This window comes from Nelumbo nucifera, chromosome 5 (assembly GCF_055504915.1).
Source record: "Nelumbo nucifera cultivar China Antique chromosome 5, China Antique-T2T, whole genome shotgun sequence".
Classification (NCBI taxonomy): Eukaryota; Viridiplantae; Streptophyta; class Magnoliopsida; order Proteales; family Nelumbonaceae; genus Nelumbo; species Nelumbo nucifera.
The window spans coordinates 10,274,075-10,302,031 of record NC_142653.1 but is presented as its reverse complement, the minus strand read 5'-3'; the positions used below and the strand labels follow the sequence as shown (position 1 = coordinate 10,302,031).

At 38.6% G+C, this 27,957-nt stretch overlaps 1 protein-coding gene across 16 annotated transcripts; it reads left to right on the top strand.

The window, feature by feature from the left end:
* The first annotated feature begins 388 nt into the window (after positions 1 to 388).
* LOC104606760 (SEC-C motif-containing protein / OTU-like cysteine protease family protein) lies at positions 389 to 27,866 on the top strand. 16 transcript variants are annotated; one of them, XM_088888428.1, is made up of 12 exons: positions 393 to 866; positions 3,768 to 3,874; positions 4,057 to 4,132; positions 5,632 to 5,781; positions 17,281 to 17,363; positions 17,465 to 17,549; positions 21,019 to 21,168; positions 21,297 to 21,405; positions 21,643 to 21,693; positions 26,145 to 26,173; positions 26,381 to 26,478; positions 27,366 to 27,866. In XM_088888428.1, exons 1-12 carry the CDS (start codon positions 819 to 821, stop codon positions 27,487 to 27,489), a joined length of 1,110 nt encoding a protein of 369 aa, XP_088744554.1. In that variant the 5' UTR covers positions 393 to 818; the 3' UTR covers positions 27,490 to 27,866. The 16 variants fall into 16 exon arrangements, with proteins under 16 accessions (XP_010270470.1, XP_088744554.1, XP_088744555.1 ...); XM_088888429.1 differs by having other exon boundaries at positions 4,046 to 4,132; positions 26,145 to 26,263; positions 27,363 to 27,866; XM_010272161.3 differs by having other exon boundaries at positions 3,752 to 3,874; positions 4,046 to 4,132; positions 26,145 to 26,263; positions 27,363 to 27,866.
* The last annotated feature ends 91 nt before the right edge of the window (positions 27,867 to 27,957 follow it).

Sequence of the window (27,957 nt, the reverse complement as noted above, 5' to 3'; positions counted from 1 at the left end):
AAAATAATAAGTACATAAAAATCATGTTTCGCATACCTCATACAAAGAAAGTGCGTTGTGTGTGAGTAAACAGAAGGTCGTAGGAAAGGATGCAAGGAAAATATATTTATTTTGTTATACATTGAGGAAAAAAAGGAGATCACATCTCCGCTCCACAAGGGGTCCCCCACAACGCATCCCTGCCGTGTATTAGAAACATCTCCCGATGATAACATTATTGGTTTTGGAATTATCATCCAGGAGATGTTCCCAATACAAAGCGGGAATGCGCTGTGAGGCGTTGTGGGGCAGTCCTTGTGGAGCGGAGATGTGAAGTCGAGGAAAAGGTGGCCTTTTTGTTGGGTGCAAAATTTTGAATGCAAGTTTTATATAATAAAGATAAAAGTTACGTAGGGAGTTCGAATCAGCCCCCCACAGCATCAGTCCCAATACACGGTGGGGATGTGCTGTGGGACGTTATAGGAGCAGTCTTATGGGGCTGATTCAGTCTCAGGCTTGTATTGTATATAAGCCTTTACGAATTTAAATTAGGGCATACATAATGGCCCAGCATTGACCTCGATCCCCAATGGCCCAATGGTCCAATGCCCCAATGCCCCAATGCCCCAATCCTAAAATCGAAGAAAAGAAGGAAGAGAAAATCCCAACCGAGTCGCCACAGTTATACATGGATTGGGAGCATCGTTGGGACAGTATGTGCTCGAAGAAATTACAGAATCAAAACCATTACCAAATTCCGAACCAGTGCCGAAGGAGTTCTGCTTCACTTCCTCTCATCTTCAATTTCTTGGGCGAGTGCTGAAACGAATTAGTCGACAATGGTTCAAGCAAAACACCAGAAGTCTAAACCCAAAAAGCAGCCCCATGTAAGTTTTTGCAGCGCCCTCTTCCGAACTCCTCAACTCTATCTGGTACATTTTTCCCATCTTAAAGTTGTCAAAATTCACTGTTCAAAACTTATCAAATGCCAGAAGAAGTTGACGAAATATCTGAACCATACGCATAATGTGATCTTTCCATTGGTTCTCAGTTTGTTTTGGTTATGACCTTGAAATCTGGTAGCTAAAAGCTAAATCCTGCTTCTTCGAACGTCTTTTAATGCTTGAAAGTGTGTGTTATAGTTGTTTCTCAACCTTGATAATATCGAAACTTCTTACGTATGGTGTGAACTTTCTGTGCTTATTGAAATTCTCTGTTCAATATACATGGACCATCCACTCGTGCAAAATTGTGCGCACATTTTCCGAATTGTTTATGCATTTTGGTTGTTTCTGCAGGAATAGATTTGAAACTGTTTCCCGGTTTCTCAACCAAGATCAGTCATATGAACATTGCTGATTGCTGATAAAAAAATCAACATTGCCTGACAACTGTTGGATAGGTGGAAATATGATGAAGATAAATCTTTTAAGACAATGAATACATAGAGATCTGATTTTATTTATGCTGTCAATAAGGGCCTAGGATGGTTGATGAGCCATATACTTCTTACTAGTTAGTTTTGAAATCTCGTTGTCCCGTGGTTTCCTTAATAAATCTTCATCTGGTTGATTCATCTCTGGTTGCCCCTATGAATAGTCATTCTGAAAGCAAAGAATACTACAAAAATCCAGACATGTGAAAAATGGAATGTATCATCAGGTTCTTCCTTTATGCACCAAAACAAAAAGAAAATTCCTTTCTCAAATGGAGCTTTATCAGTGTATTGTGAAGTCCAAAGTGAACATGGACACTCCAAACAACCACTGAAGGCTGGATGAATACATGCTGGAATAAGAGCTTCAGAGTTAATTTCACTTTATCCTGAAGGCAGTACAACCCAAAACAATGTTCTTTCCAGGATGAGGTGGGTGGGTGGGGGAATCTAATGGCATCCAGTCTATGTACACTTTGGTTGGATTGAAAAAAGAAATAAAGAGGAACAAGAAATCAAAAGATGCAAAACAACCAAACAAAAGGTCTAGGTCTGGTAGTGCTAGATGTCGCAAGATCATTTCTTTTTTGATGAATAATGAGTGAATTTATTAATAGATTAAGAGCATAAAAGATACACAGAGAAAGTTCCCAAATTGAGGCACAAGATGCAGCCTCGGATTAAAGCAAACAATTACAGTTTAGCCCAAAACATCTGATTCCTATGCACCCATTGTTTAGCTAGTGAATCTGCTAACCCATTTTCTGATCTTCTTTCCCATTGGAATTGGATTGACATGTTTGTAGTTAGCCATTTAAATCTTCATAGTGCCCCTTTATAGGACTAGGCTGCTGTTTCTGGTTCTTTTAACCACTGGATCACCAACATGGAATCACCTTCGATTAACAACTGTTCACAATTCAGTTCCTTGGCAAATTCAGCTCCTTGTAGCACTGCTTGAATTTCTGCATTGACTGAATCCCCTACTCCTATAGGGCCAGAATATAAAGTGATGATTAACCCCTCTATATTTCTAAACAGCCCCCAACACAAGAAGGCCCTGGATTGCCTAAATTGCTGCCATCAAAGTTGAGCTTAATGATACCCTCTTGAGGAGGTTTCCATTCTGCTGATGGTTTAGGCCTCGTACTAGAGCTTTTGGCAACCACTTCCCAATTTCTCCATAAATTGTCAAAGGAGAATGGAGAAAATAGTTCCAAGGTCTTTACCCAATTAATGGCTCTATTAATTAAGCATTCCTATACAATGGTCTCGTTCCTCTCCTTCTCATCAAAGATTCTGGCATTTCTTTCTTCCCAAACAGTCCAAACTAGTGCAACCCTAGCACACCTCCACAAGACTCTACCTCTTTTCTTAGGCCACCTGAAAGTTGTAGGTTCAAATAGATTGCTAACCTGCATTGGCATTGTCCACCTGCATCAAGAGAGACTTAAAAGCTTTTCCTAGAGACCTACAGCAAAGGGATAGGATATTAGTAAATGGTAACAACTTTCTCCACTTGCTTTGCAGAGGACACACCAGTTAGGGGATAAACTGAGACAAGGTCTTCTTCCTTGTAGGTTGTTCAAGGAGTTAGTTTTTCAAGTGAGGCCTCCCAACAAAGGGCTCCTACTTTAGGGGGAACAGGTTTAGACCAGGTCTCTTTACAAGGGAAAGGCTGAGATATAGGGGCAGAGCATAAGGAAGAGAAAAAGGAGGCACAAGAGAATGTACCCGAAAGATTAGGGGACCAAATACGAGCATCTGGTTTAGAAGGGTACAGACAGATAAGATCAAGCAAGCAAAGTAACTGTGCTGTCTGGTCAAGTTCAGAATCTCTTAAATCTCTACTGAAACCTAAATCCCAATTGAAATCTGGTGACAAGGAGAAGGAGACATATACTGGTTCATTTTTAAAGCGAGAGAGGGAATACACAGGCGGAAAAAGGTCCTTGAGGGTTGAATTTCTAATCCATAAATCCTCCCAAAAAAGAACCCTAGCATCATTTCATTGTTTTACACTACATGGATACTGAATTACATAAGATGGATTTTGGAGTTGGTTACAAAGGAATGGTGTTGAAGGGGGCGTATAGCTAACTCAAGGAAATATTAATAAAAAATGTCTCTTGGAACATAATAGAGACTATGTAAACTCTGTTCTCCTAGTCTATTGTTCTTTTGATTTATTGCTATTACCCCCTTCATTTTGGGGCTTTCTTGGTTGTCCTTTACTTTTAACCCCACTTTATATTGTTATTTCTTACTTATAATCTATGACTATTTTACTTTCATCTATCACTTAATTCTTTGGTAAAATCTCATTTATATGCATAGCAAATTTCATGGGCAGGTCAAAAAGCAAGGGAAGCAGAGTGACCTTTCAGAGTTTTGCTCCCAGCTTGATGCTTTAGGCTTGAAAGTTGTTCAAGTGACTGCAGATGGTAACTGTTTTTTTAGGTTAGTCCTAGGTGGACAATCTCACATTTGTTTTCGTGGTAATAGCATAAAATGCCCGTGAACAGTGGACTTTATATGATGGCTGGTTGATCTGATGTTTCTGTTGTATCTTTCAGTTTGAGTTTCATCTTTTACGTCAAGTATATTCTTGTAATTTAGGTTGATTGTTAGATGGTTTGCAGGGCTCTTGCAGATCAGTTGGAAGGAAATGAAGAGGAGCATGGGAAGTATCGCCATATGGTGGTACAGTATATTCTGGTAAACAACTCTTTTTCTTAGAAAAGAATGAATGCCTTGTAGTTTTTATCTGACAATTATATTCATCGGCACTGCTTCAGTTAAGATGTTAGTAACTTGTATTTCATATGAAACCTGTACTGCATGAGCTCATCTTGGATACCCATGAAATAACACACAAATTGCAACAAAAAAGGTCCCATAATTTTCTTTTCTTGATCCATAATCGAAAAGATTTCTTGATCAAAGGAGAACAAGCAATAACTATAAAGTTTGGCTGAAATACTTCTGTAAGTGGGAGTCAGCTCCAAGCCTCAACAATGCCATCCACATGGCTAGAAACATAGAGTGCAATTTGACCCTCCACCAAAAGAAAAAAAAAAAGAAAAAAGGAAAAAGATAAAAGATAAAGTTTTCCTCATAGTTGCTGATTCCAATACATCTTAGCCCTCACTCCATCTCTAGACAAGACTATCTGTAATGAGTTGGCAAACCTAAGAATTCACCTAAACAAGATGTGCTCTTTGGAACCATCAACTGTAGGAATAGGATTCTCTGCTCCCTCTTCTCTTTCTTGTCTTTGAGCAACCTCCTTTGAAGAATCTGAACTCTGGTCTTAAGGCAACACTTCACTTTCATCTTAACAATTTCACTTTTTGACCAACTGGCCAAACGGATTCAAACATGTAGAATCGAAGATGGGTTGCTTTCCTTGATATGGGCAGATCCGAAAGGCTTGAAGATCTTCATTTGTTTTTATCTTTCGAGGTATCTTTTATGGTTTGGGCTTCAATGAATTATAAGGCTTGTAGAGCCTCTCTAACATCATAGACTGCACTAAAAATATTAAAGATTAGTTGTTCATACTTCACTTGTCATGAGCACATAAAAGTTTATACTATTGGTGATAAATAACAGCTGAAACTTGTATTTTGAATCATTCAATATGATAAATGGTCCTTATATCCTTTCTTTCATCAGGTTACCAGAAAAAAAATATAGGTGTTTTATTATTATTTTTTACAGAATCAGAAAATTTGTGTATTAATAAGAAAGTATATCTTCTTCTTCTTCTTCAATTAAAGTATCATTTATTAATCAGAAAATATAGGGTGTAAGATGTATAAATTTAAGGTCCATAAACAATCAAGAGGTATAAAGAGGGATCCAAGTTACTTGTACTTGGGGCATGCGATCTAACTGAATTTGCTCGATATTCATTGGGCAAGATTTATTTCAATAGTTGAAGTGTTCAAGCATTTCTAGAAGTGTTTGTTGTGATTTGTTCTTTGAAGAGTTGGATTTGGAAACACAAACACACCTTTGGTCCTACAATAAGGCCCAACCGTACTAATATACTGTTTATCCATATCCACCTTCAATGCTTAGCATATCATTTAATAGATGATACATGGGACTTGGTGCTTCAAAAAGCACTTTGACTTGTATAATTTGTTCTGTGGACTTTCATATCAACCAACTAATACAAGTAAACCTGATCTCAGAACTGTGTCTAACAGAAGCATCGGGAAGAGTTTGAACCTTTTATTGAGGATGACATTCCATTTGATGAATATTGCCAGTCCATGGAAAAGGATGGCACATGGGCTGGACATATGGAATTACAAGCAGCTTCTCTTGTTACCCGTAGCAATATTTGCATTCATCAAGTAAGAATTTCCTCCACTTTTTATTACTTTCTTGTTTACATAAAACCAAATATTCTCTGTTTCTATTACTTGTTTGGAAATTTGCTTAGCTGATTGTTTAGCTAAGCAAGGGGCCTAAAGGGAACAATTATTTTGGGCAGATCTGTACTCTTTTGTTTTTGTTTGATGTAATTCTCAATTTTCGGGAGTGGTCTTGTGCCTCTCCAAGGGTAGCCTGTAATGCTTTCACCACTTGATCTTTTTGATAATAAAATCCTCTCCATCTATAAAAAAACCACTTCCTAACCTATGATACATGGATACTTGTGCAATGGTGCCATATCATGTCATATTTTACTTTTTAGTGTAAGTTTCATATCTGACAACTTGTTAAGCTGTGTCATTTTCCTGTCTGGGTAACATGGTCCTAAACATCATATCCTATGAAGTTTCTAGTTAATTCTTGTTTATCCCATTTATATGATGATTGTTATAGTTGAATGCTTAGACAGTGATGTGTTGGCTTAATTAGCATGGATTCTATATTATGAAAGCATTGACTTTTTTTTTTTTGTTAACTTGGCAGCTTAATTAATATGTTAAAAAAAGAGGTAATAATATAATATACACAATACAAATCATGCCCGAGAACCTCATATTTCAATTATAGGCTAGTTCATTTACCTTAATCCATTAGAACCCTTTCAATGATCAGCTGTCATGTTCTGTTTCCCTATAGCAAGAAAACATGTGATAAGCCATTTCATTTAGGACATTCCATCAAAAGTCTAATTCAGTAGCCTAGTCTTTTAGTCTAAAGCTTGAAAGGATCAGTTAGACCAACAATGCATGCCACCTTTCTATCTAGTGTTGTGCAAAGAAAATATGTGTTTCTTCATATTATGATCCATAACATTTAGGGCAAACTATCAAAGATATAGATATTCCTTTTAAGATCTTAATCAAGTATAAACAGTAGATTTAGTTAGACTGTTAGAGTTGCCAAACCATTAAGGACTTGGTTGTTCCAATGAAATGCATTACCCCCAAAAGAAAAAAGTAAAAATATTAAGAGAAGCATATTTAACAATGCATAGACAAATAAATTCATTGTATTTGTTTTCAAGCTGATTATGTTAGATGTATGGTGGGTTTTGTTTTTCCTTCTTTTACGTCAGTAGGATTATAAAAGTTTGGAAGGTATAGATGATTTTTCTGAGAAAGAGTACTGCTGAGATATGTAGTAATGTTTGGCAAAAAAGTGTAAATGTTGAATGCACATCAGTGTATAAAATTTACAATAGCAACCTTCTGTAAAAAAGAAGGTAGAGAAGGAGCTTTCACTATGGAAAAATTCCTCTTCCACCCTAGATCTAGCTAACCCATCTACAATTGAGCTGAGGTTTCCTTCAATCCAATTTGAAATCAGATCTGAAATAAAGAAAATAAGAAGAGAAGAGTGAAAAGAGGGAAAAGAAGAGGACAGAAAATAGAGTGGGAGAGAATCATAGTGAGAGTGCCTCTCTAAGGGATGCTTCCATTGTATGTATATAGTGGTCTTTTTTTAATAAAATTTCAAAGTTACTTATAAAAAAACAGAAAAAAAAAGAAAAAAAAAAGAATCATAGTGAGAGTGGTGGTGCCCATTCTCTTATTTTATCAGGGTAACTTTAAAATGAGTAAAAGGACAAGAATACCCCTGTGCCCCATAGAGTACACACATTACAACACATTTAATTTCAGTTAAAATGGCATTCAGGGTTTCCCTAATTTCATGAAGGAAATGAGTGATACACCAAGGAACTCTTTCCATGCCTTGGCTCTACAAATGATATTTGCCGAATTGCCTTCAATGGAAATAGAATTAAAGTTTGCCTGTTTAATAACTTATCAAATAGAAAAAATGGTTTGCCTGTTCAGTAATCTAGTAGTCCACATTCCACAAGACGGGCAGGAACTTCATCTTTTGTGGGGGCTGTATTGCTGATAGGGCCACTGAAAGTCCAATACATATTTACATCAGATTTGAAAACACCTCACTGATACCCGATGGGCTTGGTTGCCGTGGGAGCTTCTATCAAATCATAATTTTATCTCCCCATGCACCCAACCTAGGGGTTTGTGTGCTATAATGCCTGCTTACCTGTACAAGGGTGTCATATGGTCGTATCATGTTGGATGCTTCAACTCTTTAGTTCAAATTCTGTATCTGACATTCAGCAATGCCCTTACCATATCTGGGTAATGTGGGTTGAAGGTGTCCTTGCAAGAGGAGCCTTGGGGAATGATCAATGAATATAGGATCTCTGGTAGGTCTCTCCTTAGGTCATCAGGGGATATGCCCCAAAATTCTTTTGAGGCAATAAGCAACACAAGCTATGGAAGGAGAGAATAGAACTCCTTATAGCTAGTTAGCCACAAATTATTCTTTCTTGATTTTAAAAATGTGTTTATTCCTTTTTTTTTGATAAATAAAATCATTTCATTAAAATAATGATTAGATACAAGAAAATTCCCTTAGAGGCATGAGACGCAGCCTCTCCGAACAGCAAATACACAAACTACAACAGAGAATACATGAATGCTGATGTTAAAACAAGAGTTACAGTTGTGCCCAGAACAATGTTTCCCTATTTATCCCTTGTTTTGCCAAGACATCGGCAAAAGCATTAGCTGATCTCCCAACCCACTGTACTGTTATAGACATATTTCTTGTCAGCCATTTGAATTTCTTTAGCTCATTTTTGTAGCCCCAAGTGACATCCTCCGGATTATTTAACCAGTCCACTCTCTTAGAGTCTCCATCAATCAGAAGCTGCTCCACGCCCACTTCTTTTGCAAGAAGTATTCCTTGTATTGCAGCTAACAGTTCTGCCCGGATAGAGTTCCCAACACCTAAAGGGCCAGAGTAGAGTAAGACAACCTCTCCAGCCTCATTCCTCAGCTAACAGTTCTGCCCAGATGTGTTTATTCCTTTCTTCTCAGAGACCTAAATAACTGCATGAAATATATTGATCCAGTGGATGTTTGCCCCTAACACCCAGACCTTAACTTTTCAATGACAGAGCATTTCTAAGATACCAATAGAAGCTACTGGCTCCAGTCTCACTAGACTCAATAAGAAGTTTTATTAGTTTTCTAGTCTCTTGACAGTGAAGTAGGTGGTGAGTGATGGACCTCCCCTCCCTCCCAATGTAAAAACTCCGAAGTCTCTTTCATTAGAGTATGGCACAAATATCAATTTTGTCTTAGTAAGCTCTTCAAATGAAGAAGAATACCCTATGTGTTAAGTAGAAATCTGCTGAATTAAAAAATATAAAAGAAAAGTAGTTTCTTGAAGAGAGAAGGAGAAGAAGAGAAGTTGGAAAGAAAAGAGAGCAATGATTTGGCTGCCCCCTTCACTTATTATTATACTAAAATAATAGAACAGTACAAAGACAACTATGCCCTTATAGGGCGGCAAAACATAAAACAGCTTATATAACACTCAAAAACATAATAAAATTTGGACTCACATAACTATTGTGGTCCTCACCTCCTATCTAACAACTAACATAAAACATCTACTCAGAAAAACATCATAAAACTAATTAATCTTCAACACTCCCCCTCAAGTTGGGAGTAAATGTCACACATTCCCAACTTGCGTAGATCATGTTCAAGCTTGTTCTTTTGCCACCCCTTTAGTGAGAACATCAACTAGCTGCAACTCTGAAGAGACATAAGGCAAACAAACTTCTCCGGTTGTTACCCTTTCTCTTATAAAGTGTCTATCAACTTCAATGTGTTTTGTCCTATCATGCTGAATTGGATTGTAGGCAATATTGATTGCAGCCTAATTGTCACAGTATAACATCATAGGTTCCTCCGCTTTCACCCCAATCTCACTCAAAAGAGATCTAACCCAAAGAAGTTCTGAGACACCATGAGCCATGGATCTATACTCAGTCTCTGCACTTGACCTTGCCACAACCACTTACTTCTTACTCTTCCATGAGATCAAGTTTCCACCTACAAAGGTACGCACTCTTGATGTAGACCTCCTGTCATCTAAGCATGATGCCTAGTCTGCATCTATATAGGATTCTAGCTTCAGATTCTCATGATTTGAGAAAAGAATGCCTCTGCCAGGGTGCTTTTTCAGATATGCAAGTATTCTCTCAATAGCTTCCCAGTGCTGAACCCGAGGTGCATGCATGTACTGGCTCACAACACTGACAGCATAAGAAATATCTGGTCATGTCATACACAAATATAGCAGTCGACCTACCATTCTTTGATATCTCCCCACATCCTTTACCAACGCACCATCCACACCATTAATTCTGTGATTTGGATCAATAAGAGTGTTTGCTGGTTTGGTCCCCAACTTCCCAGTCTCCCGCAGTAGGTCAAGTACATACTTTCTCTATGGAATGAAGATCCCATGCTTGGATCTTGTAACTTCAATCCCTAAAAAGTATTTGAGCTCACCAAGATCTTTGATCTCAAATTCTTGCTGCAACGATTTTTTGAGATCATCAATCTCCTCCAGATCATTTCCTGTCACCACTATATCATCCACATACACAATCAGAATTGACACCAGAGCATCTCTCCTCTTCACAAAGAGGGTGTGATCAGATTGTGTCTGTGTGTATCCAAAGCGGATGAGTGCCCCTCTGAACTTGTCAAACCAAGCCCTAGGTGACTATTTCAATCCATACAGAGATTTTCTGAGTCTGTACACCTTTCCTTTACCAACATTTTCATAGAAGCCTGTTGGAATGCCCATATATACCTCCTCCTGTAAATCACCATTGAGGAAAGAATTTTTGACATCAGGCTGGAACAAGGGCCATGAATAGGTGACTGCTAGAGATAAAAGGATACGAACTGAACTCATCTTAGCTACTGGTGCAAAGGTTTCTAGATAATCAACACCATAGGTCTGAGTATACCCTTTTGCTACCAACCTTGCTTTGTACCTTTTCTATCTTGCCATCGGCCTTATACTTCACTGTGAATACCCATCTACATCCAACTGTCTCATTGTTTGGGGGGAGATCAACTATTTCCCAAGTTTGGTTTTTGATCAAAGCATACATCTCATCTTGCATGGCTGTTTTGCACTCAAGTTTGGAGAGAGCCTCAGTAACATTCTTGGGTATAGACACAGAATCCAGGGAAGAAAGAAAAGCACAATAGGAGGGTGATAAGGCACTGTAGGAAAGATAGTGTGAAATATAGTGGGTTGTACACTTTCTCTTCCCCTTACGAAGTGCAATGGGAAGATCAATGTCAGTGGGATCAGCTGCAACAATGGTGTTAGGGACATAAACATTATCATCAGGAAACATAATAGGCTCAGGCTCAAGAGGAATACCTGGAACTGTATTTGCCGAATTTGGAGTTTCAGAAGGACTGACAGAGAGTGGTGTGGGTTGAGAATGTGTGGAGTCAACCATCATCTGCCAGTGCTGATATTTCTGTGAGGCTGCCTGTAGTGGCTCAGGTAATGAAACTAGAGGTGTAGGTGCTGGCTGAACTGATGGAGGCACCATAGAAACAGGAAGAGGAACAGATTGTGAGTTCTCTTCCCCAAAACTCTCCCCCTGAGGAGAACCACTCGAGAAGAAGAATGTGGATTCAAAGAAGGTAACATCCACAATGACAAATCTACTCCTTGACACTGGGTCATAACAGCAATGCCCCTTTTGGTTCTAAGCATACCCAAGAAAAACACATTTCTTGGCCTTAGGATCTAATTTCTTGCGATGAGGGCCAAGAATGTGAACAAAAGAAACACAACCAAAAACCCTCAGAGGTATATGAAATATCTCTCCATCTGGAAAAAGAAAGCTAAATGGCACCTTAAACCCCAAAGTCCGTGAAGGAACACGGTTAATCAAATGCACGACTGTAAGAACTGCATCTCCCCATAAATGCACAGGAACTGAAGCACACACCATAAGATTCCTTGCCACCTCCACAATGTGTCTGTTTTTCCTCTCAGCAACTCCATTCTGTTGCGGTGTATATGCACAACTGCTATGATGAACTACACCATGTTCTAAGAGATACGTGGTCAGGTCCTTCTCAAAGTACTCTCTGGCATTATCTGATCTAAAAGCCTTAGTTCTCACTCCAAATTGTGTGAAAACCATATGGTGGAACTGTTGTACCAACTTAGGAACCTCATCACGTGATCTCATCAAATATATCCAAGAATATCGTGTACAATCATCCACAAACAAGAGAAAGTAACGGAATCCTCCCATGGAAGGGATATGATAGGGCCCCCATACATCAGTGTGAACAATATTAAAAGCAAAAGTACTTCTTTTATTACTTGGTTTAAAAGACTGTCTACAATGCTTTCCTAACTGACAACTCTCACACTCCAAAGTAGATAACTGAACAGACTCAAACAACTTTGGGAAAAGACATTTCAAAGAACTAAAAGAAAGATGTCCCAAGCGATTATGCCAAAACATAATCTGGTTCACCGACTCTGTCCCACTACTACTGTTGCTGTTAACATGATGGCCCTGATGTCTCGGAATCTCATCCAGAAGGTAGACTCCATTCACTTCACGACCACTCCCAATCATCTTCTTTGACTCCAAATCTTGCAAAACACAATTACCAGGAAGAAACGTCACGGAATAATTCAATTTTTTTGTCAAAGAACTAACAGACAATAGGTTGATATGAAGTCCAGGGACATGTAAAACAGAAGACAGAGTTATATCATTGGTCACTCTAACTGTCCCCTTCCCAGCAATGGGCATATGTGAACCATCTGCTGTAGAGACTCTGTCTCTACCAGAGCACAACTAATAGGAACTGAAAATGGTAGGGGCATTAGTCATATGCTCAGATGCTCATGAGTCTATAATCCAGGGAGGTCCCTCCTTACTTGAAGTGGATGCAAGATTTGCAGTTGCATATGAACTACTTGTATGTGCGAAGGAAGTGGTGTAGTTGGCTCCTGCATTTTGCTGTCCATCTGGAAGGCTAGAGCTAGGTGAATCTTTCTTACTCATAAGCTGTCCAAACCTCTCCAATTTTGTTTTCACTGCTGCTACTGTAATGGATTCCCAATCAGTTTGGGAGAGAGGGGCTGACGCTGAAGAGTCTCTTGTAGTGGCTACATTTGCATTTCCCTTCTTGTTTCTTGTCCGAGCAGGCATAAGATTTGGATGAAGCTTCCAACAAGTGTCCTTGGTATGCTTAGGCTTCTTGCAATAATCACACACCAAGTCCTTATCTTCCCTTCTAGTCTCACTACTCCCCCTGTCTCCATTCGGCTTAGGTTTTGTTGTACCAACCATAGCCGATTGGTCAATCTTAGGCTGTCTCAGCATTACATTCCTCCTACTCTCCTCTCCAGAGACAAAGGCATAGGCCTGAGAGAGTGCCACACCCTCCCTAGAAAGAATATGCTGCCTAGCAATGTCAAATTTAGGGTTTAGCCCTGCCAAGAACTCAAAAACCCTATTCCTCTCTACCAGTCTGTGATAAGTTGTTGCATCATTTACACTTTCCCATACCACAGTTTCTAAGTGATCTATTTCCTGCCATAGGGTTTTCAGCATGGAGAAATACATAACAAGAGGTTTTTCTACCTATTTCATACTTATCACCTGATTTCTTAACTGATAGACTTTGGCTTCATTTTGCTTATGAGAGTAGGTTTCAGTCACTCCATCCCAAATCTCCTTAGCAGTATTAGCCCATAGGATTTTTTTTGCAATATGAGGTAACATAGAATTACACAGCTAGGACATTACCATGTAATTCTCCTGCACCCATCGGGAAGAGTTTGTATCAGGTTTCTTCTCCTCCCTAGTGAGATACCCTAATTTTCCACGGGCACCAATAGCCATTTTAGCTGATTGTGCCCACTCCAAATAATTTGTACCATCAAATTTTACTGTAGTAATGAACCCAGACCCAAAAATATCACTACTACCTCCAACACCCAGCCCCACAGTACCGGTAGATTTCATCTCCGTATTCCAACTCTCCATCTTACTTCAAACAGTTCAACAATAAGAAAAAATAGATTGGAGGCCTTCAAGAAATAATTTAATATCACACACACAGAAACCAACCCTTCCGGAAGAAGAAAACCCTAGATGGAGGGAAATCTCTCTCTTCCCCATGCCTCCCAACAGAGAGAAAAGTGAATCGATCACCCCGGGAGGCCCAAAAACCAAACCGCCCTCTTCAGAAAATCAAAAGAAAACTAGCAATACCTGGGCGCCCAAGATCAGATAAAAAACAAAGAGTCCAACTTTTTTGGGACTCTTCCCCGAACTCCAGTTCTTCCTGATTTTGATGCCGAACAATAGATCACTTTCCTGATGACTAGATCCCACCAAAAACTCCAAGAACTGGGCAATCTATAGCAGATCGATCAGCCATTTACTACTTCATGCAATTGGCTGGTCTAGGGCTGCATGAGAATGCTTCAAGAAACCCTAGCCGATGCTTTGATACCAAGTAAAAATCTGCTGAATTAAAAAATATAAAAGAAAAGTAGTTTCTTGAAGAGAGAAGGAAGAGAGAAGGAGAAGAAGAGAAGAAGAGAAGTTGGAAAGAAAAGAGAGCAATGATTTGACCGCCCCCTTCACTTATTATTTATACTAAAATAATAGAATAGTACAAAGACAACTATGCTCTTATAGGGCGGCAAAACATAAAACAGCATATATAACACTCAAAAACATAATAAAATTTGGACTCACATAATTACTGTGGTCCCCACCTCCTATCTAACAACTAGCATAAAACATCTACTCAGAAAAACATCATAAAACTAATTAATCTTCAACATGTTACAATGGAGGGACACAGTTTTCTTTCTAAAAAACATATACCACCAAGTCAGAAATGATCTAAATGCATTTATTGAGTTCATAGGATAGGAGGATTTTCAGACATATTTTCAAGGTACCAAAGACGGAAGCAGTGCTGGAAAGGATGGAATTAAAAACTACTAGTGCAAATCTAAGTCAGCTCCAGTTGGTGGCATTAAGTTAGGTAAGATGGTTCTGCAATGTGCATTTGGGACCACCTTGCATGGTTGAAGTACTAACTTCTACTTCACTTACTACTAGTAAGTGAAGAACAAGGATGCACAGCTGAATGGAGGATATGGCTCTTGGTGGGAAGGGGTGGTGAAATAGGATTTTAGCCAGCCCCAAGTAGCTGGGATAAGGCTTTGTTGTGTTGAGTTCTCATAAAAATTTGGCGATTGCAGTGAGGCGTGCCTCAGGCATGGACTATGTAGTTGTTAGCTTTCTGCTGTGTATTACTCCCCGCGTTCGGACCACATTTGGATGCAGGAGTGATAACATTTTTATTATTATTGGAATTGTTTTGATTGATAAAAATAATGATCAAAACAACATGTTTCTCAAATCATAGGGAGGCAGTTGTCTCAAAAATCTAATTGCCAAAGTAATATTGTGTATGTGGGTGTGTATTTTAATTGAGATCTAGGCAGGAGCATCTCATCCACAGGGTCAGGATTGAGTGTCCAGAGGCTGTTCTCTCCTACGTTTTTCAGTTGGCCTAAGAAGAGAGGGAAGATTATGTGGAGGAGCATTAGGGCAGCTGTATGTTGGCCCCTTTGGGAAGAAAGAAAGTTACGAATTTTCTCAGACAAGGACAGATCCCTGGCAAACCTATTAGGTTTAATACTTTTAAGGGCTGTCCATTGGCTAAAATCTCTGGAGCTGTTTTCAGACTTTCCTGTGGCCGACTTTTTAAGAAATTGGAAAGAGAACTACTTCTGCTTTGTGTAAGAGGACTCCTAGTCCCTCATGGTCCCCTCCTCCCTCTGGATTCATAAAACTGAATTTTGATGGCAGTAGTTTGGGGAATCCAGGACCTTCTGGGATTGGGGGAGTGCTCAGGAATGAGGAGGGGAAGGAGACTCTATTAGGGCTGAGATCTTTGCAGCTCTGGAAGGAATTCAAAGAGCAAGGGAACTAAATATCAGACATTTGGTCTTGGAAGGTGACTCGAAGGTGGTGATTAGCTGGCTGAAGGAAGAGGACAGTGGCTTGTGGAGCTATAATAATGAAAAGAAAAAATTCTGTTGGTTGGGCAGAGACATTGAGATACACTATAGCTGGGTGAAGAGGTCTGCCAACTCATTTGCAGATGGGCTGGCCAAGCAGGGGGTGAATAGGGAGGCTATCTTTTGGGCTAATTTTTAACTTTCTGTCTTTGTATTCTGTTGTTGGGGAGTTAAGTCTTTTTACCTCCCCTTTTGTATCTAAATCTTCACAAATATTCGCATCATTTATAAAGTTCTATTGTTATTGATAAAAAAAAAACCTTTGGTAGAAACCTTCCCATCTTTATTCATGGCTGCATTGAACAGGGATTGATGCTTTAAAGATTGCTATGAAATCCTAAACAGAGCTGCTGCGTGGAACTCCCAGTTCAGGAGAAATATGAATTATTGGGAGGTTGAATCCATGGTGGACTTGTTGCTATACAGGTGGGCAAAACAGATAGGAGGTGCTGGGAGTGGGACATGTGAGGTGCTTCTCTGTCAAATCTTTTTTTTTGATAAGTAAAGTCTTCGAGAAGCTGGACTATCAATCCCTTAATGAATTCCCAAGTCACTCAACCGGCAACGGTGGATTTATGACTTTGCTGATAAAAAAAAATCCCAAGTTACTCAATATGGCAACTAGCAGCACCTTTGGAAGTGGCTTTTTTAGCACGGACTGCAACCTTAGAGAGATGCATAGCAGTTGATAGGCTATTGAGTAGCAGAATGGCACTGAACAGTGTTAGTTGCACCCTTTCTTTGATTGCTTCTGCGATGAGAAATCACCTACTTCTGCACTTCCCATTTGCTGCAAACATATGGAAAGTAGCCCTGGATGCTTTTGGATTGAGTGGCTGCTTTCCAGATTCAATTGAACATTTTCTTCAAGAATAGCAGGGGCCATTGCTTGGTGCAATGGTAAAATCTTGGTCTGACAAGGCACATAACATGTACATATCAGTGGGTGGGTAGGGAGGCAAATGCTTTGGCTGATCATCTTGCTAAACAGGGGGCTACTAGGGACCATTTATTCTGGGCAGCATTATAATTTTTTCTGATCTTTTGTAACGATTAGGGGAGGCTGCATCTCGTGCCTCTCCAAGGGATTCTTGTAAAATCTTATTCCTATTGTTTAATGAAATCATTTTCAATTATCAAAAAAAAAAAAAATCTTGGTCTGACAAGCATAAGAACAGGGGTTTTGAATCTGAGAGCAGCCATCATGTGCAAAAAATGCTAAATGTTAGGTCCTTATCCAGTCCAACCCTCCCAAGCTCCCATATAGCTGCCCTGACATTAGGTAATGGACTTATTAATAATAACCATTAAAAATCTTTGCTGTGCAAAACATGTTTACTTTGTTAAGTAATAATACAATTCTTATTTGTTTTAATTTAGTTAAGAATTTAATATTTTTGATAGGTAATGGTTAAAAATTTATTGATTATCAATACTGGGGCAAGTTCTTACTTGTCTGTAAACAGCTGATGTCACCTCGGTGGTACATAAGGAACTTTGATAATCGTGGAATTCGTATGATACATTTGTAAGTACCTTGTAAATCTTATATCTGGTAGAACATTTCCCATTATAACTGAAACTTGAATGTCTTTTTTTTTAAGCAATTATAACTTGAAACTATTGCAGATCATATCATAATGAGGAACATTACAACAGCGTGCGGTTAAAGGATGATGAATGCAATGGCCCAGCTAAGCCAATTGTGATCAAGGTTTGAGTTTACTAGGACTTGTAATTTTAAGATCCATAATCATAATTTTTTTTTTTGTTTTTCTATAAAAAAACCTATAGTTGTATTGTGCTATTCCTGGTTCATGTCTGAACTCCAATATGTGAGCAAAGGTTTTAACTTATATTGTATTTTGATAATTGAAAAATTAATTTCATTAATCAAGCATAATAGAACTTTAAAAGCTTCCCTTGAAGAGGCGCAAGGTGCAGCCTCTCCTAATCAATACAAAGGATCATAAAAACAGTTTTAACTTATATTGTTACTCTTGAAAGGCTGATGCTGATTGTGATTTAAGGTTGGAATTTGCTGGAACTTGTTACTCTTGAAAGTCTTATTGTTTTTTTTTTTATCAGCAAAAAACTTTCATTAATAACAGGGAAATTAAGATACAATAGATAAAGATTGCAGAGGGACAAACTGCAATCTCCAGCAATTAGTTACAATTCTGCCCGGTACAATGAAGATCTATTTGCCCCTTGTTTTGCCAAGGTATCTGCCATCCCATTTGCATCCCGTTTGACCCAACCAAACTGAGAGTTGAACTTCCTTGCAAGTGTGTCAATTTCTCTGAAGATAAATTTGAGCTTCCCAGGTACTGATGTGATGTTTTTGGCCCAAGAGATGACCAATAGTGAGTCTCCTTCTATTTCTAAGTCTGTTGTTCCTATCTGCTCAGCCATCTTTAGACCTTGAAGTAGGGTTAGAGATTCAGCCTATATTGAGTCACCAAAACCTATTGGTCCTGAGTAGAGTGCCACCACCACACCCAAATGATTTCTAAACACACCCCCTATGCCTGCCCTTCTTGGGTTGCCAAGAGAACTCCCATCGAAGTTCAGTTTTAGTTTGTTCAGTGCCGATGGCTTCCATTCCATACTTACAAGTACTTTGGGTACATCTGTTTGTGCTACTTCAGCCCAATTTCTTACTATCTCATTCGTGGAGTAGTTTCTGAATATCTCCATGATCTTCACCCAATGTGCAATTTTGATTTTTATGGCTTCAATAACTTCCTCCTTTGTTTTGCTTTTTCCTGAAAAGATTCTTAGGTTTCTTTCCTCTTTTCTTCTGTTGACACAGGAAAGAGGGGCTGAACAGACCTGCCACATCCTGTGGGGGGACCCCATCTGCATCCAAAGAGAGAATAAACAACATTCCAAATACCCGAAGCAAAAGAGTAGGATAAAAGTAAGTGGGTTAGGGTTTCACCACATCCCAAACAAAAGACACGCACATGAGGAGAGAGGCAATTGTTTGGCCTCCTTTTCTGTAGCACATCACAAGTGTTTACCTTCCTAAGGAACACTTCCCAATAGAAAGCTTGTACTTTTGGAGGGATTTGTTTAGACCAAATTTCTCTCACTGGGAAGTTCACCCCCATAGGATCAATGTGAGTGAGCAAACCAAAGAAAGATGCATAGGAAAATAAGCCATCAGAAGTTGGGGACCAAACTCTACAATCAGCTATAGATTGGTCCAAGTAGACCCTCTTAAGTGTTGAAATCAAAAGCACTAGAGATTCACACTCATTTTCCTTCAACCCTCTTTTGAAACCAAAATCCCAAGAGATCCCCGACTCTGAAAGCACACCAAACCTAGCAACAGGTTTGTTTTTATGGTTTGATAAGGAGTGGAGGTTTGGGAATTTGATCATAAGAGGCACATCCCCAACCCAAAGGTCTTCCTAGAATAAAACTTTGTTGCCACAACCAACATCAAACCTGATAAATTGAAGAAAGGTTGGATATACCTCAAAGATTGCCTTCCAGGGAGAGGATGGAGCTGCATTGTGGGCTAGTTTTGCATCCCAGTCGTTATTTGCTTCACTATGTAAGCTTTTAATGACCTTGTGCCACAACCTTTCTTCTTCACAAGGGAATCTCCACAGCCATTTCCCCAGAAGGGCCTTGTTTTTCTTTAATAGGTTCCCTGTACCTAATCCACCCTGCTCCTTAGGGTAACAAACTTGCTCCCACTTCACTAAATAATCTTTCTTTTCATCACCTGGTTCCCACAAAAAATCCCTCATAATCTTCTCCAACTTCCTAGCTATTTTCACCGAGATCTTAAAGGTGGAGAGGAAATAAGTGGGTAGGTTTGCTAGGGTTGATTTTATCAAGGTGATTCTTCCCCCCAAGGATATATAATTTCTCTTCCACATTGCCAACTTCTTCATGAACCTCTCTACCACCGGTTTCTAGAAGCTTTCAGCTTTTGGATTCCCACCCAAGGGCATACCTAAGTATTCCAGAGGCCAATTTTTCACTTCACAACCTAGCAGATTTGCCATGGCTTGGATGTCCCCCCCCCCCCCTTCAATGTTGATTCCAGCTACACAGCTTTTTCCCGAATTGACTTTCAGTTTGGAGGTCTGTTGAAATTCATCCACCAATCTTTTCAGATTCCTTAAACTGGATTCATCACAATTTTCACAGAAAATGATTATGCCATCAACAAATTGCAATGAGACACCACCACTTCTGATCTACCCATCCTCCAACCTTTAAACTGGTTTTCTTGATCAGCCTTGGTGATTTGTCTACTCAAAACCCCAGCCACAAAGGTGAATAAGAATGGGGATAAGGGATCAACCTGTCTTAGTCCTCTTTTAGCTTGGAAGAAATCCTTTCCTACCCCATTCATCAGAATAGAAAAATGTGCTGAGCTAATACATTCTTTAATTCACATCCTCCATCTTTCACCTAGCCCCATCTTTTCCATTAAATTCAACAGGAAGGACCAATTCACCATATCATAAGCTTTTTCTAGGTCCAATTTACAAATCATACCTTTACCACCTTGTTTTCTCTTAGCTGCCACACACTCATTTGCCACTAAGATTTGATCCACAATTTGTCTCCCTTCTACAAAAGCTCCTTGGTTCTGAGAGATAACATAGGGCAGTACAATCTTCAACCTACCAGCCAGGACTTTAGCAATGACTTTGTACAAGCTACCCACTAGACTTATCGGTTTGTAATCCTTAGGGGTTTTGGCCTCTTTCTTTTTTGGCACTAAAGCAATAAAAGTTGCATTTGCTCCAGGCGATAATTTTCCTTCTTGGTAGAACTCCACAAATACATCCATTAATTCATCTTTCAAAATTTCCCAACAATCCTGATAGAAAGCCATTGAAAATCCATCCGGCCCCGGAGCTTTAGATCTATCCATCGAGAATATTGCTTCATGTATCTCCTCAATAGTGAAGGCTCTTTCTTTCTAGGAGATTAACTTCGGATTCTGGCACTCTGTCCCACTGTAAATCTCCCAATTCTGCAATGTTTTCATCAGAGGATGCTAGGATTGACTTAAAATGATCCACAAAGCATCTTTCAGTTTCCTCTTTTGCAGTTACTACTCTTGAAAGTCTTATTGTGCTATTCCTGATTCTTGTCTGAACTATAAAATGTGAGTAAAAATTTTTAACTTATATTTTTATTCTTGAAAGGCTGATGCTGTCCTTTCAGCAACATCCCATCAAGTGAAGCCCGCAGCCGCTAAATCAAAAGGAGGCTCTTTTGACAACAAAACTACTACAGGATCGATGAAACTGGTCATGGCTGGAAGTGGATGTGAAAATGTTGATAGGGTTGAACAGGTGAGAGATCCTCCTCTAGATTCAATTACTATGTTCCCATTTCTCAATACCTCTGTTGGTGTTTCAAGTTCTCTGATTTTTTAATTATGGATTTGCTGAAATTAGTTGATTACATGGTCCTATTCCAGGTTTTAGAACAATTATGTGGTGATGTAGATGCTGCAATAGAGTTTTTAATAGCAACACAAAGAATGGATGGAGATTCAGTTGAAAATGATCAACTTTCTTGCGGAAATGGTACATCCCTCTAGTGTATGTGGGTGTTGATACTTTTTGACATTAATAAAATCCATCACATTACTCTTCAAAAAAAAAGTCTTGTGAAAATTGTGCTTATGTAAATGGCTGATTGGCATCTTCTGCAAATTCCTGACACTCTGATAGTAGTAACAGAGTCCATGTTTCTTTTGGTTTTCATGTTGAGGTGATCACAGTCTTGTTCACTAGTTTTAGACTTCCTTTCTTGCTTCTCAGGTATTGCTAACAAGGGAAGTCTTCCTTTCACTAAGCACAATGTTTTAAAAGGTATGCCTAGGCTCATGGGTGAAGTTCATTCTGTGGGGTGCATTTCATCCAAACCTAGGTGCACTTCAAATATCTCATTGCTATGTTTTGATGAACTAAGCTTGAATTTGGTGTTTTAATAGGTAAATTTTAGAGTTTAAGCAGTTTAGCCTTCTTTTCCAAAGGTTGTAACCTATTTAGGACTTCAGTCTACAAAGCTGTGACCTTAATAACATGGTGACTTATTATGGGTTTTCTGTGGCCCTGCCTCAGCCATGGATGTAACAGGTGCTATGTCTAATATCCGTGCTCTACTGGAAGGTTTTAGAATTGCCAGGAATCAGCAGATTACATGATTACATGCTTAGAAGTGGAAGGGGACTCAAGAGTAGTCATTAGTTGGGCCACTGCCCAAGTTTCTGGACATTGGAAGCTCTCCCACTTTCTACTGGAAATCCATGAGTTGGTTTATTCTATCAACTGCAGCGTCAGATGGATCCCCAGAGATCTGAATCAGGTTGCAGATAGTCTAGCTAAATCTGGGTTGGAAAGGGATTTTTTGTACAGTGGAAATACTTAGCCAAATGCTTAATATGGGCCTGGCTCATTTTTTGCTTTCAAAGCCTTTGATCTTGTACATCCCTATATTTTTTGTTTAATGAAATTGCTATCTTTCTTCTTCTTCTTCTTCTTCAAAAAAAAAAAGGATTTACATATTCTTCTATCAAGTTTTTTCTTTTGTTTTTCAATTTTCATAAGTGGTGCCTCACTTTGTTCAGGAGTTGTCTCTCTTCATGCTTCAGGCTTTAGGAACCCTATGCACTTCAGTTGCATTTCTCACTTAAAACACTGACATATGGGGATTCTTCATTTTTAAATAATACCATGGCATCATCTTTCTTTTCTTTTAAGATAAAACAAAAGGAATAAAGGGAACTGTAGTAGAATGGTTGGGGTTTTCTTGTCCCTAGAAATGTCCTCCCTAGATGATTAAAGCTTTTGCAAGGACACTCCAGTGTGTGTTCAATGGAAGCTATCTGGATTGTAACTTTTAAATTAAAAGTTATTCAAAAGAATTGTGGGGTTTAAGTTCTGATGGAAATCACAAAGAGACAAGGAATCACAAGGAAGGTATTCAGAAGAATCACAAGGATGCCTATGTTACTTGGATATGAAAAGGACACAGCTGGATAAGGTATTGGATACAAAATTTACACTAACAATTTAAGATCTGACATGATATGGAACCCTTGTACAGGTATCTGGGTATCATAGGACACTCTACATGGGTGTTGTCTACATATGGCTGCTAAGTTTGGAAGGGTATTCAGAAGACGTATAGTCAGTTGATGAAAGGTATAACCTACAAGATAGGTAATTGTGAGACTTGAGAGAGTTAGATTGTGGCTGGATTGTTGGTCTGATTAAAGGCCTCTTTCAGTTATCCAGATTTCTTTGCAATTGCAGATGACAGAGGCTGTGGTGGCTCATTATTTTCAGAGGGAGAATGGTGCACTTTGGAAACCTTGGTTTCATACATATTTGCATGATTTGTTGATTCATGAAACTGCTATCCTTCTTTTCAAGCCCCAAGGAATGCATAGGTTTAGCCTTGAATGATTGTAGAAGGTGATGATGGGGGACAAGTGGTTTCTTTTCTATCAGATCTTTTGCTGAGCACCTGATGCCAGTTGGTAGTCCATCTTTCCCCTGATGTGATGTGGCGTATGCCAGCCCCTTCCAAATTTGCCTTCAAGATGTGGACAGAAGCACTTGGGAAGTGCTTACCAGAGGTAAATTCATCAGCAGAGGAATGAGCATTTTTAATCCAGGATGCACCATGTGTAATTGGGAGCTTGAAAAAGCAGATCATCTTTTTATCCACTGTCCTGTTGCTCATAGAGTCATCTTTTCAAAGCACTTAACCTGCATTGGACTTTTCCAATATCTGTAAAGGAACTATTGGATGGGTGGAGGGTAAAAGGTTTAAACAAGAAAGGGCGGCATGTCTGGTGTTCCATGATTTGAACTATTTGGATGGAAAGGAATGCAAGAGTTTTTGAAGGGAAAAAGCTCTTGAGTATAGGAAATCATCAAGAATGCTGTGGGGAGAGTGTTTTCTTGGGTGTTGATAGGTAAGGATTCAAAGATGTCCCCAAAAAAATTCTGATGGAAATCTATGGACCTAAAAATAACAAACAAGATAGGGAACTAAATGAAGAACTGCATATAGGAAAGCGTTAGGGCCATTACAATAATAAACTTGAGGGATTTCTCCAATTTCTCCTGGCCCACTATCAGAAAAGCAGTAAAGCTCCAATTTGGTAGTAGCTCTCAGGGGAACCCCAGCCCAGCAGGTGCTGGTGGACCTTCTTTAAACAGGGATGGAAGCAAAAGCATTTGATGGGCTTATAGTGGCCCCTTGGGCAACTGAAACTTAACCAAGGCTGAGGTACTTGCCTTCCTCACAGGGGCCCAAGTGTCTTCATCTTGCATCTCATGGTTCTAGCAGAGATTGTCCAACACTGTGATAAAGCAACGGATTGGATCAGTGTCCATGGAGGCTTACTGGTTATCTTAATGAGATCGGGAAATATTAGTGTCTGTCAATGTGCAAATCAGATGGATACTGAGGTGGTCGAATGCTACTGCAGACTGGTTGGCTAGATCAGGTCTCAATGTAGAATTTTTGCATAGAGAAAGCTCAATGTTTTAGTAGCTTCCTGTTTGGGGGGTTGGGCTGTATATTCCTTTTGTATACTATTTCTTTCTTTCTTTCTTTTTTATCAGCATTCCTTTTGTATACCATTCTTTATCCTCTCTGGCAAAATCCTTCCTGTTGTTAATACAATACTATTACCTTTGAAATGATAATGGTTATGATTAGAATAGGAATATGCGAGAATTAAAACAGGGTAGAAATTAGAATATGAATACTGTGGGAATGTATGTGCTCTTAAACAAGCTCTAAGAAGTGAATATTTCAGCATCTGAGAGGTGAAAGATGATGGGAAGATTGCAGCAATGGAAGTTTTACAGTCAAGTCTCTTACAACACTATTACCTGAAACCAAGTGGAGAACTCTAATATCAAAGGTATTTGGAAGAATCCTGTTCCCCCAAGGGTGGTGGGGAAGTTTTTGCACGGGCTGGTAGCAATGGTTAGAATGCTATTTTCAGACTACCTGAAGAATAGAGGAGTCAAAATGGCCAGCATACCCACCGTGTCACATCGGTTGTGAAAATGTTGACCATTTATTCATCTGTTGCAGGGCGGCAGGCTCTCTTTGGCATTTTTTTCCTCCTCCCTGTATAGGTTTCAGCTTCATCATCATAACACTCCTTGGGAGATATTTTCTATGTGGCTGAAGATTCATGCCAGCAAGAAGGCAAACATTTTTTTGGAGCTGTATTCCATTTGCTTTGTTGGAGACTATGGAAAGAAAGAAAAAAAGGCTATTTAAGGATAAATCTGGAATCTTTGTGAGATTATGTGCTGACATTGGAAAGGAAATAGTAGCTTGGGTGCTGATACTTCTAGATTTTAATGATGTCAACAGATCAGATTTTAGGGAAATTTTTGGAAAACTATTGAAAGGCCCAACGCTGTATCTAGTAGCAGTTAAAATTGTACTAGGGTGTTAGATGATCACCCTTTTTCTGATATACTGTTTTATTTTCTTTTAATGATTTTTCCTTTTTACTATAAAAAAAAGAATATGTGGGAATTAGAAGAAAGTGATTACTTTGAGATGTAAAGTAAATATACTTAATTTCTTGTCTATAGGACCATAAATAGAGCTGGAACTCAGAGGAAGTTTCAATTGAATAGTCTAGAAAACAGAGATGGCAGCTTGCTGCTTATTCTTGTTTTACTAAAGAATAATGAAGACAATGACACAAAAGGACCATAATGAAGTGGCATGGAGTGGATAACCACAAATGAAGATGTTGAGCATAAAATTTATTAGTTAGTGGAGGTACTCTGACTTCGATTAGCATTACATAGGTACTCTGATTAACATCTTGGCTTTTTTTGTACATATATAAATACATCTTCATTAAATACTTTATTATTCATCAACAACAACAACGACAACAACAACAACAACAACAGCAATAGTAGTAATTTCATTCAAACTTTTAATTGTAAATGGAATGGTGCAATATTGTTTTCCTTTTGAGGTTAAGGCTTTTATTCCCCCCCGGGTGCCTCTTCTGATATTAAGCGCAACTTTTAGTCTTTTAGTATTTAAATAATAGCACCAGTCCACTTTAGTCTTTTGCTTAAAAAAGTTAGTGAGCTCCCATTGTCATCCTTAAGATAGAAATCTAATATTCTTTTTTTACTTGCATATTTGGTAAAGATTATGGTCATTGGTCACTATGTAATTTGAATTATGCTATTGGGACTTTTTTTTTTTTTACCTTCTAGGTTTTTCACCATGTAATAATATATACATGTATTCCCAGGTCATGGAGGCAGTGAGCAGTATGAGAAGGTAAACGAAAATGAGATATGTGAAAAAGATAAACCTAGTACTGATATTAAGTCCGTTCAAAATGATACAAGATCACGTCAGGATGACAAGGTTAAACTTTACATGCCATGTACAACAGTCCTTTCTCACTCTGGAGGTGTTTTGAGCTTATCTTTATGGATTCTTGATAACCAACTTTGTTTTTAATCTTTTTCCTGGTTCCTGCAGAAAATCCCAAGAAACAAGGTGTGCCCTTGTGGTTCAAAAAAGAAGTACAAGGCTTGTTGTGGGTCAGTCGCATCGAAATCCTCTGCTGAAGTTGTAATGTATACTTCTTGAAATCCTCTTAGCTTTTTCCTATGTTAAGCCATTCAAACTTGGTAATATATAGAAACTGCAAATCCTCTTAGCTTTTGTATACTTCTTGAAATCCTCTTAGCCTTTTCCTATCAGGTTGATCATTGATTTTTATGAGGAGAATATATAGAAACTGAAACACCTCCTCCCTCTCAAATAAACAGAATAGTAAAGAATCAAGGTGTCGTCTAGGCAACAAGGCACTCTTGGTTAGATGCCTCCAACGAATGCCATGACTAATATAAAAAAAGGTCTGTCTAGGCAACTAGACACCTTCCTAGGCAACAAATATCACAAGGCAAGTGCCTCATTGTAATATTATTTATTATCACAGCTGCATATTATTACTATGTTAATACATCCTATCATATTCAAATATTATGTTATACCATTTATGCTTTGTGATTTTCCCATAAAATTGATAAAACATAACAGATTTAGGGGTTTTAAGATGAGAAAAATAAAGGAGGATGAAGAGTTCTATTTTTAACTCCTTTTTTCTTAGTTACTTTCTCTCTCACATTAAATTGAAAAGTACTCTGCCCCTTGTTCTTTTCCCTTTCATTGATCTCTCTCTCTCTCAAAAATTTTTAGTTAGTATAAAACTATAGCATTTTTCTCATCTTAATAATTTTTTGACCTGCAATTGCTCTATTAAATACTTATTTTGTTGTAGCATTGTGTTTGGAATATTAAAATTCTATTCCCTTTTAAATGCGATGATTTGTAAAATGCATTGTTATGTAAAATTAGAGAACTAATGTTACTAGTAAAATGCATTGTTATTTTTCCAAACTTGGTGTATTTCTGTGAGAAGAAGCATACCTATTTTTATTGTTGGGCTCTATCTCAGCAGCCAAAAAGGTGCTTCTGGCACAAATAGAAAAGAAAGAAAGCAGGGCAAGAAATGTGGGTCAATCAAATCTGCACCTTCCAGTGAATGTAGTGAACCACCGGATGTGGGTGCACTTTGTATCTGAGCAATGACTCTGAGGTATCTACATGGCTGCTGACTATTCTGCATTATCCGAAAGGACATTCCTTCCTGCACATGGTCTAGTAAATTAATTTCCTCTCGGTCTCCCTAAGCGGATGGTATTCATGATGTCAACACTGGTAGGAAACATTGTTTAACGCTGAACTGGTACTTGCAGGTCAGGTATGAATGCTGTAATAAGTATTATTTTTTCAGTGTGTTTGTCTACTTGTCATTGACGATGGCACTACAATTGTTGTGTTCTTTGTCTACATTTGATACTTGTCTAAGAGATATGGATACAAAGTGTAGCATATCTGACCTATACATACTGAAGTTTACAATCTTCTATTACCAAAAAAAAATATATATTCTTCACCAAAACATGCTCTATTCTCGCCTTGACTAGTAATGGCCCCAAATTGTGCTATTGCCTCTTGTTGCATAAACATGACAAATATTAAAGGAGAAA

Coding starts and splice junctions, on each gene's coding strand:
- LOC104606760 (XM_010272128.3), top strand. CDS start 819: ATGGTTCAAGCAAAACACCAGAAGTCTAAACCCAAAAAGCAGCCCCAT. Junction 5,782..17,280: donor GCAATATTTGCATTCATCAA/GTAAGAATTTCC, acceptor TACTGGGGCAAG/TTCTTACTTGTCTGTAAACA. Junction 26,479..27,362: donor TCCTCTGCTGAAGTTGTAAT/GTATACTTCTTG, acceptor GCTCTATCTCAG/CAGCCAAAAAGGTGCTTCTG.